Below are 17,625 nucleotides of genomic sequence, written 5' to 3'. Positions count from 1 at the left end.
GAAACAAATTGAGGGTTGTTGGAGGGGGGACAGGGTAACTGGGTGATGGGCATTAAGGAGGACACACAATGTAATGAGCACTGGGTATTGTATAAAACTGATGAACCACTAAATTTTACCCCTGAAACTAATACACAGTGTATGTTAACTAAATTGAATTCAAATTTAAAAAAAAATAATAAATTAAAAAAAGTTATAACAAATCTTAAATTCTCTGGGTATTGGGGATCCCTGGGTAGCTCAGGGGTTTGGCGCCTGCCTTCGGCCCAGGGCGTGATCCTGGAGTTCTGGGATCGAGTCCCACATCAGGCTCCCTGCATAGAGCCTGGGTCTCCCTCTGCCTGTGTCTCTGCTCCCCCCCGCCCCTTACTCATGAATAAATAAATAAAATCTTAAAAAAAAATTCTCTGGGTATCCTCCCTTAGATATTCACTTGGAAAGAAAATAAAAATTTCTTTTAATATTAGCCTGAGCAAAACAATTAGGAAGAAAAGCCTGTTCCCAGGATTTCTATACTACATCTTAAAAGCCAAATAGAACAGCTTTTCTGATTCTGTTTTTGATGATCTGTACCATTGTTCTCATGAATACGGGAGTGGAATGATGGTTACCACGCAGCCTGATGCACTACTGAAAATGGCTACCCTTATTACATACTAACTTCACATCATTTTATCAATTTTCATTCCCATTAAAATGGTCTTAAGTTAAAAAAAAAACCTAATCTCTTCTGTTGAAGGTAAATATGAAACAGTGCATTTTCTAGCACTACCATAATCTATACAGAAAATACATTTGTTTCACAATGACACTGATTTTCTCTCCTTTACTTGGAATACTGCTGTTCTTAAGAATATTTCATTTACTTAACAAATACTGAGTATTTGTATTGAATCATAGACTACAGAAGGCCACTGGAATTCCTGATGAAATGGAGCCTAAATGCAGTGCCCAACTGGCCCCTCCAAAGACAATTCCAGTAAAATCTGTAAGTACAACCATGTTGCATGGGAACTCGGAAGTACTACCCAGTCAAGTGCAGAGAAGAGCCAAAGAGACTTTTCTGACATACTGACACTTGAGGTGTATCCTCAAGGTACAGATCTGTTCTAGGAGAGAAGGGGAGGCTGCAGAAACAGCAGCATATGCTCCCAGAGGCCTAGGATATTTGGGAAACTCAACAGCTTGATGATGCCTGCTTCGATCAAGCTTAAGTACAAGATGCTAGAAGTGGGTGGTTGGAAGAAACCTCTATCAAAGGTTATCTTTTGCTCCTAGTCTCAAAAATTGTGAGATTGGATCATATACATTGGCCATCCTTTGAAGCTAGGACCTTCTCCCATCCCGAAAGAATCTGTGCTGCTCTGCTGAGTATGCAGGTACCTCTGGTCACTGTTAGGAAATAATGATGAATTAAGTGGTGGAAGCTGTTTAAGATCCCTACTTGTTGCCCCCTTGCAAAAGGTGTCAACCCTGGAGGTTCTCAAAATAGTTTCTTAAATCTGGCCGGTCTGAGAAATAAAAAAATGTAGAACATTGCAAGGGGGGCGGGGGTAGAGTCTGAACACTAATCTAGGACATCTGACACTTCAAACAATCGCCTCATAGTTCTAATTAGTCACCCTGCTCCAATCGCTTCACTACATTATACGTCATTTCTTTTCTGCTGGGAATGCTCTCTCTCCTTTACTAAGGATAAACTGGATAAAAACTCATTATCTTGAGGAAGCCTCTCTGATTAAATGCTCCCGATTAACCTCAACGTTCTTGTATTTCTTATCTTTGCAGTTGCCATCCTGGTGCTTTCTAAGTTTGCTCAAGAAGGGGTGTGTGTCCATTGTCTTCATGACACTGTGGACAGGGTTACTGATTGAATCCCTTCACTTTAGGACTAGAATCTGTAGGAGAAAATGAATAGTCCCCTAAATATCATAATCTCCTACCTGTAAGTACCTGTTAATAAAATCAACTTAATGATGCAATGGTGGGGAAAAACCCCACAAATCAACAATACAGAGAATATATTCTCCATCAGGCTGCAACAAAGAGCTTTGGTTCTCAAAGTGTGGTCTAGGGACCCCTGGGATTCCCAAGATCCTTCTGAGGCTCTGAGGCCAAACTATTTTCATAATACTAAGACGTTACTTACCATTTTTACTCTCGTTCTTCCATAACATTACAGTGGACCTTCCCAATAGCAGCATGACACCTAACAGTTTTTCTGACAGCTAACAGAGTATGTGTTGTCTCTTCCTGTGTCTTCTAGGATTTTCTAAGGTAAGCTTATAGGGTCCTCAATAACTTTTTAAGAGTGTAAAGATGTCCTGAGGTTAAAAAAAATTTCAGTACTGGCAAAGAACAAGAGATATGAGGAAGACAGCTTGCCTATTAAAAAAAAAGTAATGGTTTCTCATTTTCCTTCATATTTCCTACCAATCAACCTTCTCTATAAAACTGTCCCACACATTTGTGTTTTTTAAAAAAGATTTTTGTATTCATGAGAGACCCAGAGAGAGAGAGAGGCAGAGACGCAGGCAGAGGGAGAAGCAGGCTCTTCACAGGGAGCCCAATGCGGGACCCAATCCCCGACCCTGGGATCCCAACCTAAGCCGAAGGCAGTGGCCCAACTGCTGAGCCACCTAGGCATCCCTGTCTCACATATTTGAACAAAAGATGTAAAAGGAACTATAAATGGGTAACATATTTAACTTGCTAGAGTGCTCTAGAGAAATACCTTGGGATGAAAGTACATATGTATTTTGTTACCTACCAGAAAATTTCATTCTAGATAATGAGCAAGACTTCTGAATTTAACCCTCAGTCATATTTATGTCCTAAACCACTAATAGGATTCTATTAAATTTATAGGAGCTCCATTCAAACCATACAGGAAGAAATTTGATAGGATCCCTGTAAAACAGCTTTTAAAAAGCTTCCCACACTCATTTTTCAGTGAGTGAGAACACTGTGCTCACAAAGTCAAAGTCAAACACTCAAACCTGGCTTAGATTTACTCCCTAACTAGGGGTAGGACCTCACTTCTTAACCTTTGCCATTGTCAAGGGGGCCTAGGTGTCAGTCTTACGCTGCATCAGCACAAATCTGTCTGATTTATGGGAAAAACAACTCAAAGTACAAGTTTTGTCACTTCAAAACTGTGTTCTGCCAAATAATTTTAAATACGATTAAATCTTTAAAGAACTACTTCTGTGTAACCAGGATTTCTAGGCTATGTGTACATTTTTGGAGCAATAGTCAATGGGAGGAAAAACGACCAAACAAACCAACAATTCAATAAGGGATCTGGACAATCCCTTGGAAATAACTAGACTGGAGAGTCAAATTTCAATTATTCATGGCAACAGAAAGCAAAGACTATCATCAACTAAATGCACAAAGAGCAGAAAACTGTTATTTTAGCAATTTCAACTGAGGGCAAATCTTTTAAAGAAAATAGAGTAATAAGTATATGGTTTGTGTGCCTGTCCTCAAATTTTGGTGCTAACCATAGTTACAATTGAGGTCCTAGTGAGGCATGTAAACCGGGAAGAAAGAAAAGAACCCAAACATCCAAACAGTACATAAACTAGATCATCAACCACTAAGCAGCTGACATATAGCTTTATGGAAACTAATTCTATTCTTAATATGACTCTCTTCCAAGCATGTCCAGCCTTAATCCCACTAAACACACACATACACACACAAACACACACACACACACACCCTTAAAATGAAGGGAGCTATGTAATGTGTACTCCAGATAGCAGCATATATACTAAAGTTCCTTGATTTTCTAGCAAATAGCTCTTCAGGTAGAAGTAAAGCACCTACAAGGCACTGTTTATAGACTGCCAATTTCATTAAGAGACCACAATTAAATTAATGCTGACATCTAGTGGCAAGAAAGAACATCTTTCTTTTATAATGCTACCTGTATAATGCTGAACTGTATCTTATGACACCAAACCAATCAATCTGAAGCCAAAATGCCCACAAAACATTATCCACTTAATCTAAGAATTATCTATTAACCTCAAGTAAACAAAGGAATAAGAAAATAGTTCCCCACTACTAAACCCGAGGGAAAAGACTCCTCTCTGAGACATAAAATTGCAGAATCTTTTGTGGGGTGCGGTGAAAAGGAAGGTAGCACAGGGGATGGGAAGGGGCTCTTTATGGAAAATCTTTGAAGCAACAAAAGGCTAGAATAGATACTGCTTTACAATTAAGAATGCAACTGAATATTTCACTTGAAAGAGATCTCATTTATTAATAAACTGAGGGATGTATTTTAACTCTGTCCCCTGAGAAGCTAGTTTTTTCCCCCTTAAAAAATGTTTTAAAAAAGTAAATGACTGACAAACAAAAAAAATCAGTTTTCCTCCCACACTTACAAAAAACAGAACTGGGGAATATTTCAAGCTTTACAAAAGCCATTGTCTGACTGAGGCTCAATCCAATCAAATGTTATGCCCAGTTTCCAGACACCATGAACCTCGATCAAAGACCATCCTTTATAAACACCGGAAAGAACATTTAAGATTCTATATGGAATTCTAGGATGACATGTATGGGAATTCAGGGACAATCAATTTTGAAATATGACTTTTTCACCGAAGAATCTTCCATTCTTGCAGACTGGGGGGTCGGGGGTGGAGGGGCAGAACCGCTGGGTTCACTGGAAAAAAAAAAACCTTGCGTCATCAGTTTGTGCCAAAATTTATAAACTTTCTTTAAAAAGTATGGTTCCCTTTAAAAAGCGCAATTATCATCCCGTTAAAACTGCAAGTGTACACCCAGAGTGTGGCCCGTGAAGGGGAAATTGCTGTACGCTGTACATTCAGAAATACGTCTTTGTCCTCTTAAAAACAATCCCCGCACAGATTTAGCTCCTACAAAGAATCGGTTTGCGATCTCTTCAACATGTCCACCTCCTTCGATTTCCTTCCCACTTAAAGATAAATTCCCCGACAGGAAGCAAAACACGTCCCTGAACCAAGCGGTTCGTCACCCCCTGCAGGGGCGGCGGGGGTGGGGGGTGGGGGGAGGGGGCGAGGTCGAAGCCCACCGGCTCGTCGGTCCGTTCCGGAAACCACTCAACTCCTGAGATTTGAAGCTGGCGGGTGGGCGTTAAGTCACTAGTTAGAACACGAACTGCGGGAGAAACCAACCCTGTCCGGGGGCGAGGTGCTCCCCGAGGGCGGGAGTGCCGGGCGAGGCCGAGCCGGACGCGCTCTCGGTGGGCTCTACGTTACCGGTCACCTGGGGAGCGGGCCCCCCCGGAGCTCTCGCCCCCCGGACCCCCCGGGCCCCTCGGGCCCCCCGGGTGTGGGGAGGCCTTGCCGACCCTTCTCCATCTTCTCCGACAGGGAGACCTGGGTCCGGGGCTGCGGGGGGCCAGGCTGGGGCACAGGGCGCGCTTCCTGCCGACCCACCGAACCTGGCCGGCCCGGCCGCGGGGCTGGACGCCGGAGCACCCAAGGGGCGACCGGAGCCGCGGGCCGGCGCTGGGACGCCCGGCTCCCGGCGGGGGCAGCGAGCCCCCAGCCCCGCGGCAGGAAGGGGACGCCTCCGCCGCCCGGCGCCGGCACCCCGCGTACTGGAGCCGGCTGCGGCTCCCTCCCCTGGGGACGCGCTCCCCGCTCCGCCCCTCCCCAGACCGCGGCCGGCGGAGGGGGCGGCGGGGGTCCCGCGGGGGCCTCACCAGGCGGAGCTGGCTAATTTCGTCGTAGGACATAAAGCTGAGGATGTTCTCGATGGCTACGATGGGCAGCGCCACCAGCGTGTTGTTTTGAGGCAGCTGGTCGGGAGCCAGCGCCGGGGCTGGGGGCGCCTGGGAGCCCGGCTGCGGGGCTGGGGGCGGGGGCGGGGGGGGCAGTCGCTGGGCAGAACCGGCGGCCGAAGAGGGGCCGCCGTCGCCGTGGCCGCCGCCTCCTTCCTCAGCCATCCGCTCCTCCGACGCCGCCGCCATCTTGGGGGTTTGATTCCTTCCCCCCACTGCAAGGGGACCAGGGGCGCTTCCGGTGCGTCACTTCCGCCCCGGGCCGCGGGGGGGCGGGGCCTGCGCGGAGTGTGGCGGCGCGAGCGGGTCTCGGGGTCCGCGGTCCGGGTGGCGGGGTGGCCGGGCCTCCTCCGTCCCGGGAATGGGGACTTTGGAGGCCCTCCGACCCGAGGCCGGCAAGGACGGGAGGGCGAGGGAGCCCTGCCTGCCCGAGTGCAGCCCGCGGGTGCGGCTTTCGGGCGCGCCTCCTGACGCGGGCGGGGAGTAGTGTTGCCTGGCGAGTGTGGCCGCGACGTGGGCAGCGCGTGGTCGCCGGTGCAGTCAGGCGGTCCCTTCAGGCGGACGGCGGGGAGTGAGTACTCATCAGGGCTACCGGGCGGATGGGCCTGGAAAACACCGTGCTGGAAGTAAGAGGCCAGACCCACAGGGCAGCACGGGGGTGGGGGTGGGGGAGGCGGCACAGGGCGGTTCGCGGGGCTCCGGGGGCCGGGAGTGGGGCGGGGGGAGGGGAGGGGAGGGTCCTGCCCCGGGATGCAGGGGGAGAGGCGGCGTGCTTGGGGGGGGCAGGGTGGGAGGAGGGAGAGGCATCCTGCGTTGGGGGTGCCGGAAGGTGAGGGATGGGAGAGCGAGAGGCAGCCTGCTGTGGGGACGAGGTGAGGGGGGAGGGCCTGCTGGGGGATGCAGAGGGAGAGGCGTCCTGGTTGGGGGCGACAGGGTGGGAGGAGGGAGAGGCATCCTGCGTTGGGGGGGGCGGGGTCCTGGTGAGGGATGGGAGAGCGAGAGGCGGCCTGCTGTGGGGACAAGATGGGGGGGAGGGCCTGCTGGGGGATGCAGAGGGAGAGGCGTCCTGGTTGGGGGGGACAGGGTGGGAGGAGGGAGAGGCATCCTGCGTTGGGGGGGGCCGGGGTCCTGGTGAGGGATGGGAGAGCAAGTGGCAGTCTGCTATGGGGAGGGGGTGGAGAGGGAGGTCCTGCTGGGGTAGTAAATCCTGGGCAGGCAGAGGATTAGTGGGGTGGGGGACAGGGTGTGGCTGGGGAGGCCTGCAGAGGGGAGGGAGTGGCATGCTGTAGGGGTGAAGGGGCTTCAGGGTTGGAGAGCGAGGGTGCACGATCTTGGGAGTAGCTAAAACTAGTAAGTTAAAGTGATTGTTGTTACCCTGTGAATTGTGTCTCAATAGAGAATTGATTGAGGCAAGAGTCATCAAAAAATGCTAAAAGGAGAAAGTAAAGGTAGGTGGAACGTAATATTTAGGTGGTCTCAAAATAACTCCCTACAAATTGCATATTACTTGCAAAAATAAAAAGTTTGCAATAGAGAAATTTGGTGGACACTACCGTAATCAAATCATTAACATTAATATCCAGCGTTTTGAGAGGAATGGACACCACATACCTCCTGATATGATATCCTCAAGAGAAGTGACACAAGATAGTATTCCTGAAAAAAGGAAAAAAGGAAGCATAACCATATTTGAAATGGGCCAATCTGGCTGATTGTTCCATGCTCCTCAACAGCATTGTCATGAAAGACAAGGAATGGAGATTCGTGCCAGGTTAGGAGAGACTGAGAAGGGAAGGTAATTGCAGTCATGGATGATCCTGAATTGGATCCTGGATTAGGAAAAATACCTAAAAAAAAATTATTGTGACAATTGGCAAAATTTGAATGTGGATTATGTATTAGATAATATTGTGATCATATTACATCTTTTGATTTGGATAATTTTATTGTGCTCTTGTCAGAGAATGTCCTTGTTCTCAGAAAATACATATTGAAGTATTTAGGGATGAAGGGGCATATCTCAATTTGATCTTAATAGCTCCATAGAGAATGAGAGTAATAAAGCAAATATGATAACTGTTAACAAGTGGTGAATCTGGATGAAGAGTAGACTTGTACTATCTAGCAATTATTTCAGAATGAAAACTTTTTGGAGGTAGTATTTGTGAAAGTCAGTAAAGGGAAAGGTCACCAAGGTGGATTCTGGGTGCAGAAGGGGAGGCTGAAAGAGGCAGCCCCATGACTCAGGGTCAGTGTCAGACCCAACAGAAGAACCCTCAACCAGGAAGAATCCTGAACTCCAGGCTCCAATGGGAAAGATGGGCGCTACAACTCCCGCAAGAAGTGAGCACCCCTGCTGCTCAGCCAGTGACAAGTCACCATCACCCTCAACTCTGCCTTTTCTCCAGCGGACTTTGCTTCAAAACAACCCCTCCCAGCCTCCTCCTCTTTGCCCATAAAACAATGTTCGTCTCCTTTGTTGGTTGGACTTGTCTATGGTCTTGCCATAGCTCGTAGGTCCCAAACTGCCATTCTCTGCTATTCCACTTTCGCGGGTAAAGTGACTAACTTTTATTTTTAAGGTAACAGTATTTCTGGGTTTTTGTATCCTCATCATATCCCAAACAAAGATCAGGGTGCACAGATGACTGAATCTTGAAGCTTTGTTTTCTTAGCCCTGGGTCTTAATCTCAAAGTCTCCAGTGTGTCCCTTTTTTTGCAGCTCTGGTTTGGAACCTAAGGGTTACGTCATAGATGCAGAAATTGCAGGAAAAGCTAAGAGTGAGAAGGGGCTAAGGCAAGGGGACAACTCAAGCAAGATTAATGGGGTGGGGGGGGGTGAAACTGGGATGGTTGTGGATCAGAATGGGCACACTTCCAAGTCATGGGTAGTAAGGAGGGCATGTGATGTAATGAGTGTGGGTGTTTTTTTTTTTTTTTTTTTAAGATTTTATTTATTTATTCATGAGAGACAGACAGAGAGAGAGAGAGAGAGGGAGGGAGGCAGAGACAGGCGGAGGGAGAAGCAGGCTCCATGCAGGGAGCCCGATGTGGGACTCCATCCAGGGACCCTGGGATCACGCCCTGGGCCAAAGGCAGATGCTCAACTGCTAAGCCACCCAGGTGTCCCTGTTTTGGGTGTTTTATGCAACTGCTGAATCACTAAATTCTATCCTTAAAACAAATAATAAACTGTATGTTAACTAACTGAATTTAAATTAAAAAATTTTTTTAAAAACAATTGACAATCTTTGCCCCTTCACTGGCTTGTAAACAACTGGTCACTTGTCTATCTTGTTGCACCCTGAAACCCTTTGGAGTTATTTCTTTAGTTTTTCTGCCCCCACCATGTTTAGCATTCCCTAAATGCTTTATGCCTAAATGTTTCTGATACATTTGCAAATTTATGAAATGTTTGTTCATTGTCACGATAGATTGTAAGTTCCCTTTTCTACTTAGGATATTGCTCTCTCTTCATGAAACCTATTACAGTTTGGTCTGAGATGAAACCTCATTCAAGTTTGATTTCTTTTAAAGATTCATTTATTTATTTGAGAGAGTGTGTGTGTGTGTGTGTGTGTGTGCGCGCGCGTGCGTGCAGGCGCATGAAAGCAGGGGTGGGGAGGGGTAGAGGGAGAGAATCTTTAAGCAGACTCCCTGCTGAGCACAGAGACCCTAACTGGGTTCAATCCCACAACCCTAAGATCACTACCTGAACCAAAACCACAACTGACTGAGCTATCAGATGCCCCCAAAACTGATACTTTCTTAATAGACTGGATTGAAATTGGATTTCTTTAAATGAAACTATGCCTTAAATACATTATGGCAACTCTCCTAAAGGAAACCCATAGAAAATCCTTTAAAAAGTGAATCGTTACTCCCTAACTTAATTTGTTCTGTAAATCCACTAGTTTCATATAGTTTTGCTTGAAATGTGTACATGAAAAAGCCTTCCTATTCCCTTATCTCTCCATCTGTGGTTAGCCAATTAACCTAGGGCAGGCTGACCACTCATCTGCACAACCAGTACAACTTTGGAAACAATATAAGCCACTTCCTGCCAGTAAGCTCATTCAAACTATCCTCTGTTTATGGATATCTGGTGTCCTTGTATTCCCTACACATTTTTTTTAGTAGAGAAAATTTCAAAACACACGATTTCTTTGTTTCAATTATTAGAATCAATGCTTTGAAGATTTTTCCAAACAACAACCACAAAAATACTTGTAACTAACATAAATACTTGAACTTTCAGGAATTCTGGGTTCTACGTGAGGGTTTTTGCCAGCCACGTACTGTAGGACCTTTGCAAGATAGTGATCTCTAGTGTAGGATGCAAGTATGCATCTCAAGATCTATGTGTTTCTAGTTTCGTGTTTACATGAGGGAATAGCATACCTTCCTTCTTTCATCTCACAAATATGAGGATGAGCAGATACAACAAATAGGTCAAGTTTTGCATTCCTCTGATTAAAGATGTTCAAGTCAAATTACTATAATGTAGAGACTGTATGTTATGTGCACTATTTTGGTCCCCCTTATCCACTTGCCTTCCTGTGTGTTGGGCGCAGTCAGATGTGGTGAAGGGTGATCTGAGCTATGGCACCTCCATAGGAGAAAGGCCTTTATATATGAAAAAGAGGAAACCCTAACCAGACATTGTTTCTCCTGTTGGTTAGCAGGTTTATAATATCCAGAGAACGAAGAATGAGCTCATAGACTAACTAAAAAGAGGCTTGAGAGTTTCTACAGATTGTAATTAGCTATGTTTTTCTTTTTTAATTATAAAAAAATTAACAAAACTTACCATCTTAAAAAATCAAAACCAAAAACAATTGAGCATCTTGACCATTTCGAACTGTACAGCTCAGTAGTGTTAAATATATTCACACTGTTGTGCAATCAATTCCAGAAGTCTTTCATCTTGCAAAACTGAAACTCTACACCCATTAAACAACTCTGCATTCTCTGCTGCCCCCCACCCTTGGCTGCCACACTTCCATTTTCTGTTGCTATGAATTTGACTACTCTGGATACCTCATCTAAATCATATTAGAATTTGGTTCTTTGTGTGTCTGGCTTATTTCACTGAGCATAATGTCCTCAAAGTTTACCTGTGTTGTAGTGTGTGTCAGAGTCTCCCCCACTTTTAAGGGCTGTATGATATTCCCTTGGAGACATTCACAGCAGTGGGATTCCTAGGTCATACAGTAGCTCTATTTTTAATTTTTTGAGGAACCACCAAAAGTTTCCAGGACGCTGTGGGGCTGGCTGTCATTTATTACCATCTAATAAAACCTGAGTTATGAGACCTTTGGATGTGTATTGGGGCCATATGCTTGTGGGATGATCGCCAACATGTATCTTGGGGAGGACCAGAGATAAAGAAGGTTTCCAAAGGGATTTTTATCTGTTAAAGAGGACTTACAAGATCCTGGGGGTCAGGCTAAGATTACCCTTAGCAAAGTTTGAACATCGAGGCAGCTAAACTCACAGAGAAAACTCACCCAAACTGTCTCAAGGATTTGCCAATGGGCCGTAAGTTGCAAGGAAATTTAATTTTTTTCTATATTTCTTTTACTTTTGTTCTCCACATCAGTTTTGATTTGCATTTCCCAAATTATTAGTGATGTTGAGCATCTTTTCACATGCTTGTTGGCCATCTGTGTCATCTCTGAAAAAAGTCAGTTCAAGTCCTTTGTCCAGTTTTTTTTTAAAAAAGATTTTATTTATTTATTTATTTGAGAGGGAGAGAGAATTTCAAGCAGACTCCTCACTGACCACAGAGCCCAGTGCAGGGCTGGATCCTACAACCTACAAATCATGACCTGAACTGAAACCAAGAGTCAGATGTTCAACCAACTGAGCCACCTGGGCACTCAGTTTTAACTGGACTCTTTGTTTTGTTGTTGTTGAGTTGTATGACTTATTTGTATATTTTGTATATTAACCTCTTAGCAGATACGTGATTTGCAAATCACTTCTCCCTTTCTGTAGGTTGCCTTTCCACCCTGCTGATTGCCCTTAGATGCACAGAAGTTTTCAAGTGTGGCATTGTCCCATGTCTGTTTTTTCTTCTGTTGCTTGTGCTCTGGTGTCATATGCACAAAACTTGCCAAATCCAACATCATGATTTTTCCTCTATTATTTTTTTAAGGAAAATTAGAGTTTTAGATCTTTCATTTAGGTCTCTGATCCATTTTGAGTTCCTTTCTGTATATCACATGAGAAGGGGTCCAATTTCCATCCTCTGCATATGTTCGTTTGTTCCCTGCACTCTGTTGAAGCGGCTGCCCTTTCTCCATTGACTGGTCTTGGCAGCCTTGGCAGAGATCATTTGACTGTATGTATGAGGGTTAATTTTTGGGTGCTCTCCTTTATTCCCCACAGGCTGTATGTCTTATGTCTTTTTTTTTTTTAGATTAATTTTTAAAAAAATTTTATTTGAGAGAGAGAGAAATCATGGCATGAACGGTGGGAGAGGCAGGGAGAGAGGGAGAAGCAGACTCCCCGCTGATCAGGGAGCCTGATGTAAGACTTGATCCCAGGAACCCAGGATCATGATCTGAGCCAAAGGCAGATGCTTCACCGCCTGAGCCCCCAGGTTCCCGCATATCTATCTCTCTACTAGTCCCACAGTCCACAATGTTTTATAACAAATTTTGAAATCACGAAGTGTGGCTTACAACTTTGTTCTTTAAGTATCTTTTTTAAGACCCATCCTGTGACTACTAAGTTCCTGGTCATACCCAATGCCTGAAATGCTATCATTAGATGCTTGCTTTTTTTTTTTTTTTAAGATTTTATTTATTTATTCATGAGAGACCTAGAGAGAGAGAGACAGAGACAGAGACATAGGCAGAGGGAGAAGCAGGCCCCATGCAGGGAGCCTGACGTGGGACTCTATCCCGGGTCTCCAGGATCACACCCTGGACTGAAGGGGGCGGTAAACTGCTGAGCCACCAGGGCTGCCCCATTAGATGCTTTCTTATTCATTTAAAGTTTGACACTATGGAAAGATAGCCCACTAACCTTCAATTCAGCAAGTGTTTATTAGTGGCTAAATGGATAAGTTGCTGGGAGGACACCCAGATAAATAGTGTTTCCCACCATCAGGCTGGGGACCAGGCTGCAGCATTGGTGGCCACAGGGATCTGCGGAACTGCCCCCACTGAGCCGGCAGGCTGGCCTTCTGCCTCCTCACACCCAGTCTTGCTAACGTTGCATACTTGGACAGAAAAGTCGAATTTCCTGGATCCTGCCATTAGCAGAGTGTGCAAAGCAGAGCATGAAGTAGGTGGTTGGCCGGCAGGGGAAGGAGTGTGTGTGCACAGAGGGCTGCAGATGACTTTGGTTTTGAATCCCTTTAGAATGCTTCTCCAGTTTTCAGTGTATTTCCCCTGAGCCCCCAAATCACTCTTCTCACCTGCTTCATAGACAGATCTGGGCCCTTGAAATGTTTTTCCTTTCTGGAGAGCCATTGCAACAGGTAAGGGGTTACTCGATGGCTTCAGTGTGCTGGCCTGGCAGGCTCCTTGGGACCAGTGGTTGTCAGCCTCCCCCAGTGTCTCCCAGAACAGGTTGCAGCACAGCCCCCCAGCGATGGCCGGCCACCCCCCCGAGCCACTGCTTTGCCCTCCAGCAAGGTCTGGGCTTCAGCCCTAAGGGACCCCCTTCCTTGGAAGCTATATCTCAGCCTCCTGTATCAAAGGCTGTGCTGCTCCTTATATTTGCTGTGATGCAGCCTATAGAGTCCCCTTTGCTACTGACTAGCCAGGGTCACATTCCCATCCCTGCTCTGGTCATGAAATCTTGGTGTTTGTGTGAAATGGACTGCGCCGTCCTGAACAAATCCGCCACGATGGCCGCTGTGCCCAGACACTTCCTGGAGCTCAGTGCCCACCCCATTCTTTCCCTCAAGTTAACCATACCCTTCCCTGCACCATCGATACACTCGTCTTTTATGGGCCAGGAGATCTGACTGTGACACACACTGATTCTTGAGCCCCTGAGGGTCCCCCGTGTATGCCTAGCCTGTAAAAGTAGGTCCCCAGGGCTGTAAAAGCAGGTCCCCAGGCAGGTGGGATGTGGAGATCTTTTCTGTGGATGCCCAGGACCTGCTTCCTCCCAAAGGGCCCTTAATAAACCAGTTCTCACCCAGCTGGACTTGTCAGCCTTTGATTTCCATCTCCCATCTCCTTTGGCCTTTGGAGGTCATTTTGCTCACACACTCCCACAGAACGATATTCATGTCTCCCTGTCCAAATTACTGTCTGGTTTCTCTCTCTTCATTGGACTCAGACTGATACAGTTGTGAGATCCTGTTTTTACAGTGAAAATCTTTCAAGAACCCTAAGACAAGTCTTTTCCAGTAAAGCCAGGTAGACAGCCCAGGACGCGCCTGTTCAATTTCCCTCTGGTTCCCTAAGGCAGCTTCTCTAAAACCGAGTCTGTAGACATGTGACAACCATTGCTGTGGGCAGTTGGGAGCATTTGGAGGTAGAGACTCGCTCCATTGTGTGTTTGGGGAAATAAGTCTGGAGACCAAATTGGAAGGCAGAGAGCTGGTGTGGAGGGGTGCCAGTTAGGAGGATGGTGTAGTGGTCAAGGGAAGATAAGACTTTGAATCTGAATTAGAGCAGAAAAGAGAAATGCAGCCTTAAACAATTGTTGAAATTGACAGGACTGAAACAAACTGACAATACTTAAGGACTGGGAGCTAGCAATACAGTTCTGGAGAAGATTAAGACCACACTGTTGCACAAACTTGAGGTCTGGAACCGAAGGCCACAGAGTTCTTGAAACATCTTTGGTGCAAAAAGGTAGTTTTATGAAAGCTTGGGCACAGGACCTGTGGGCAGAGAGAGCTTCTGGGGTCATGAGGGGTGGCCCATTACATACTTTAAGGTCAGGAGGGAGTTAAGGAGGGGGTGAGTCTCTAAGGAGTTTGGAAGCAGGGTTCCCAGGACCTGAGGGGGCTAGCTGTTTATTACCGTCTAATAAAACCTGAGTCGTGAGACCCTTCAGATGAGTATCAGCAGGTCATGTGGTTGGGAGATGATTGCCAACATGTATCCTGAGGTTTAGAGATAAAGCTACCAAAAGAATTTTTATATGTTCAAGTAGACTCACAGGATCCGGGAGGGTAAAGCTAGGATTACCTCTTGCCCTTAGCCAAGTATTTATTTGGTAAGATTTTATTTATTTGTGAGAGACACAGAGAGGCAGAGACATAGGCAGAAGGAGCAGCAGGCTCCCTGCGAGGAGCTCGATGTGGGACTTGATCCCAGGACCCCAGGATCACGACCTGAGCCAAAGCCAGATGCTCAACCACTGAGCCACCCAAGTGCCCTGCTCTTAGCCAAGTATTAATCAAGGCAGCTGAGGCAGGAAGGTCACCCTGCCTGTTTCAAGGACTTGTCAGTGGGCTGTGGGCAGTAAGGAAACTTAATTTTTTCTTTTGCCTTCATTTCCTGTGTCAGGATGACCCACATGCCATTGAGGGAGGTGAGAGTGACAGGAAGAGGCTCCAGCTGGCATAGGAGGAGAGAAAATGCATCTGATTTGGGGCATCCAAAGAATGATAACCATAGCTCTAATATACTGAATAGTCACTATGTGCCGATGACGTTTCCATTGTCCCTGATTCTCTCTTTATCTTCTGTTTTTAAATGTGCCTGGGATTTTGTATTAATCAGGCACTGTATGACAACAGACACAGAGACAACCCCTTGGAGGAAGGCTTTGCCACCTGCACCCCCGAGGGAAGGGTGTACCAGGCCGCCCACGCTAGGGATGTGGGAGAGCAAGGGGAACGGGAAAGTCTGGCCCAGAGCCTTCACGTGGCTTTCAGAGGGAGGAACAGGTGAAGCAGGACGGGCAAGTTGAACAAGTTTAGAGTTGCCTAGTTTGAATAATTTCGGTGGCTCTGTTTTATAGGAGGGTCTGGTTGTCTAGGACCCTGCCCTGGGGTCACTTAGGGCAAGGGACAGTCAGAGGCTGATGAAAGGAGGTGGGTGGAATCTGGACAGTTGGTCTAAGGCCCAAGGTCAAGTTCAAAGGCAAGTGATTTGCTCTCTCTGGGAACGTGCCAACCCTGCAAGGGACAGATCAGAGAAGCCCCAGATACCAAAGCATCAGAAATATGGAAGCAGAGAACACGAGGTCATGTCCCTCTGCTCTCAAGGATCCTCTCCCTTCGGTCCTTGCTGCTCACACACATGGTCACTTTCTGTGCCTGCAACTTTCTATATCTTCGTCAAACATGTTCCAAGCATCTCTCTGGTCCCCTCACAATCCTCAGAACCACGGACCTCCCCCTCCGCCCCCGCTGGCTTGTATACGGCCTCTCAGGCTCAAGGCACCTTCTGGCCTGATGTCTCAAGTCCTGGACTCCATTTCTCATGGCAGGGACATCTACTTGCTTTGTCTCACTTCTAGCTAAAATGTGCTTAGCGTACTGTCAGCGCCTGCTATCTACTTAACCTTGCCTGCGTTATAGGGCTGAGCACGCTGCTGCTGAAGTTTTGGAATATAGGTGCCGTCTGGAGCCGACCAAGAAAGAATTCTTGAGACATCTTTGGTGCAAAATGATGGTTTTATTAAAGCCCAGGGACGGGACCCGTGGGCAAGAAGAGCTGCTGCCCTGGGCCTGTGAGGGGTGGCTGCTTATATACCTGGGAGTTGGGGGAGGTAAGGAAAAGGGAGATTTCAAAAGGATTTTCATAAGCTAAGGAGGACCTACAAGACACTGGAGGCCTTGCCATTGTCAAGTTAAAGATTGTTTTTCCCTCTAGCAAGGCACCCACATTAATACAATTGGAAGCCTCCTGAGGAATCCACACATATCTCACCCTGGGCAGGGTCGTTCGTGGGGTATCAGCTGTGCTTTGTCCTCAGCTAGCCCTGCTGCCCCCATTACTGCCAACAGATATGCAACTGTGCTGACCCGTCTCACTTTAAATTCACGATCATGACCCCAAGTGAGCCCCAAGTGAGCCTCCCTGCTGCTCTGCAGTCATTGCTTGTTTCCCAAATTCACTCCAACCGCCATTTTCCTGTGTGGTTTCTTCCTACCCTCCCTTCTGTTCTCACATCTTCAGTACTCCCCCCCCCCCCCCCGCCCCACCTCATGACTCCATTCAGTGGTGACCTGGCTTCTTACATCAATGACAGAACAGAGGGGTCAGGAGAGTCTCCACCAGTTCCCAGCCCACAGTCCAGCTGTGCTGCACCTGCCCGCATGCTCCGCCTTCTCCTCTGAACTTGGTTAGTTCCCGACATGGGAGACCTTCCACTTGGATGTTACATCCCACCTTCTCTCCTCTGCTCCAGGACTCACTCCATCAATCCTCCTCTCTCACCTTTACAATTTCTGTCTTTACCCAATATTTCTGTTCAGGTACACTCACACCGCTGGTTTTCCCATCTTAGTAGAAAAACCTCTCCACCCCCTTCCCCTTTCAGCCACTGCTCCAACTCCCTCCTTTCCCTCCCAGCAAAAGTTCTTGAAAGAGTTGGTTGTGATTTTTGCCTCTAACCTCTCTTATGTTCTCTCTTGATCCTGCTCCAACTGGGCTTTTACTCTGAGCGTACCTCCAAATTTGCTGTTATTAAGGTTTCTGGGGCCTATGTATGAATTTCCAAGTCTAATGGCCAATTTTCAGTATTCATTTTACTGGACTTGTCAGGAGCATTTGATGTATTGATTGCTCTACCCTCTTTAGGACACTTTGTGCACCTGCCTTCATGGCACCTGCCAGCTAGGTTTTCCATCTACTTACTCGTCTCTCTTTGTCCCCCTGATCCCTTAAGATTAGAGTCCTTGGAGCTCAATC

The 17,625-nt window shown here is 46.7% G+C and overlaps 1 protein-coding gene and 1 long non-coding RNA gene across 7 annotated transcripts in view; one reads left to right on the top strand and one right to left on the bottom strand.

Annotated features, from left to right (window-relative positions):
- Window positions 1–6,013, bottom strand: part of FBXO28 (F-box protein 28) — a 31,313-nt gene extending 25,300 nt beyond the window's left edge. Inside the window, exon 1 of the mRNA XM_026003463.2 lies at window positions 5,708–6,013. Coding sequence (XP_025859248.2) covers window positions 5,708–5,974 — 267 coding nt within the window. The 5' untranslated portion in view covers window positions 5,975–6,013. The remainder of the gene's footprint in view (window positions 1–5,707) is intronic.
- A 46-nt stretch (window positions 6,014–6,059) lies between these two features.
- Window positions 6,060–17,625, top strand: part of LOC112923577 (uncharacterized) — a 49,886-nt gene continuing 38,320 nt past the window's right edge. For 5 of the 6 annotated variants that reach the window (XR_011996299.1, XR_011996300.1, XR_011996302.1 and 2 more), the window contains exons 1-2: window positions 6,060–6,411; window positions 7,182–7,233. This is a non-coding gene — a long non-coding RNA (uncharacterized lncRNA). The remainder of the gene's footprint in view (window positions 6,412–7,181; window positions 7,234–17,625) is intronic. The other variant, XR_011996298.1, reaches the window with a different exon arrangement.

The sequence above is a fragment of the Vulpes vulpes genome, chromosome 13 (genome assembly GCF_048418805.1).
Source record: "Vulpes vulpes isolate BD-2025 chromosome 13, VulVul3, whole genome shotgun sequence".
In the NCBI taxonomy this organism is placed as follows: domain Eukaryota; kingdom Metazoa; phylum Chordata; class Mammalia; order Carnivora; family Canidae; genus Vulpes; species Vulpes vulpes.
Note: the sequence above shows the minus strand (reverse complement) of the source record. Positions and strands in the feature narration are given on the sequence as shown.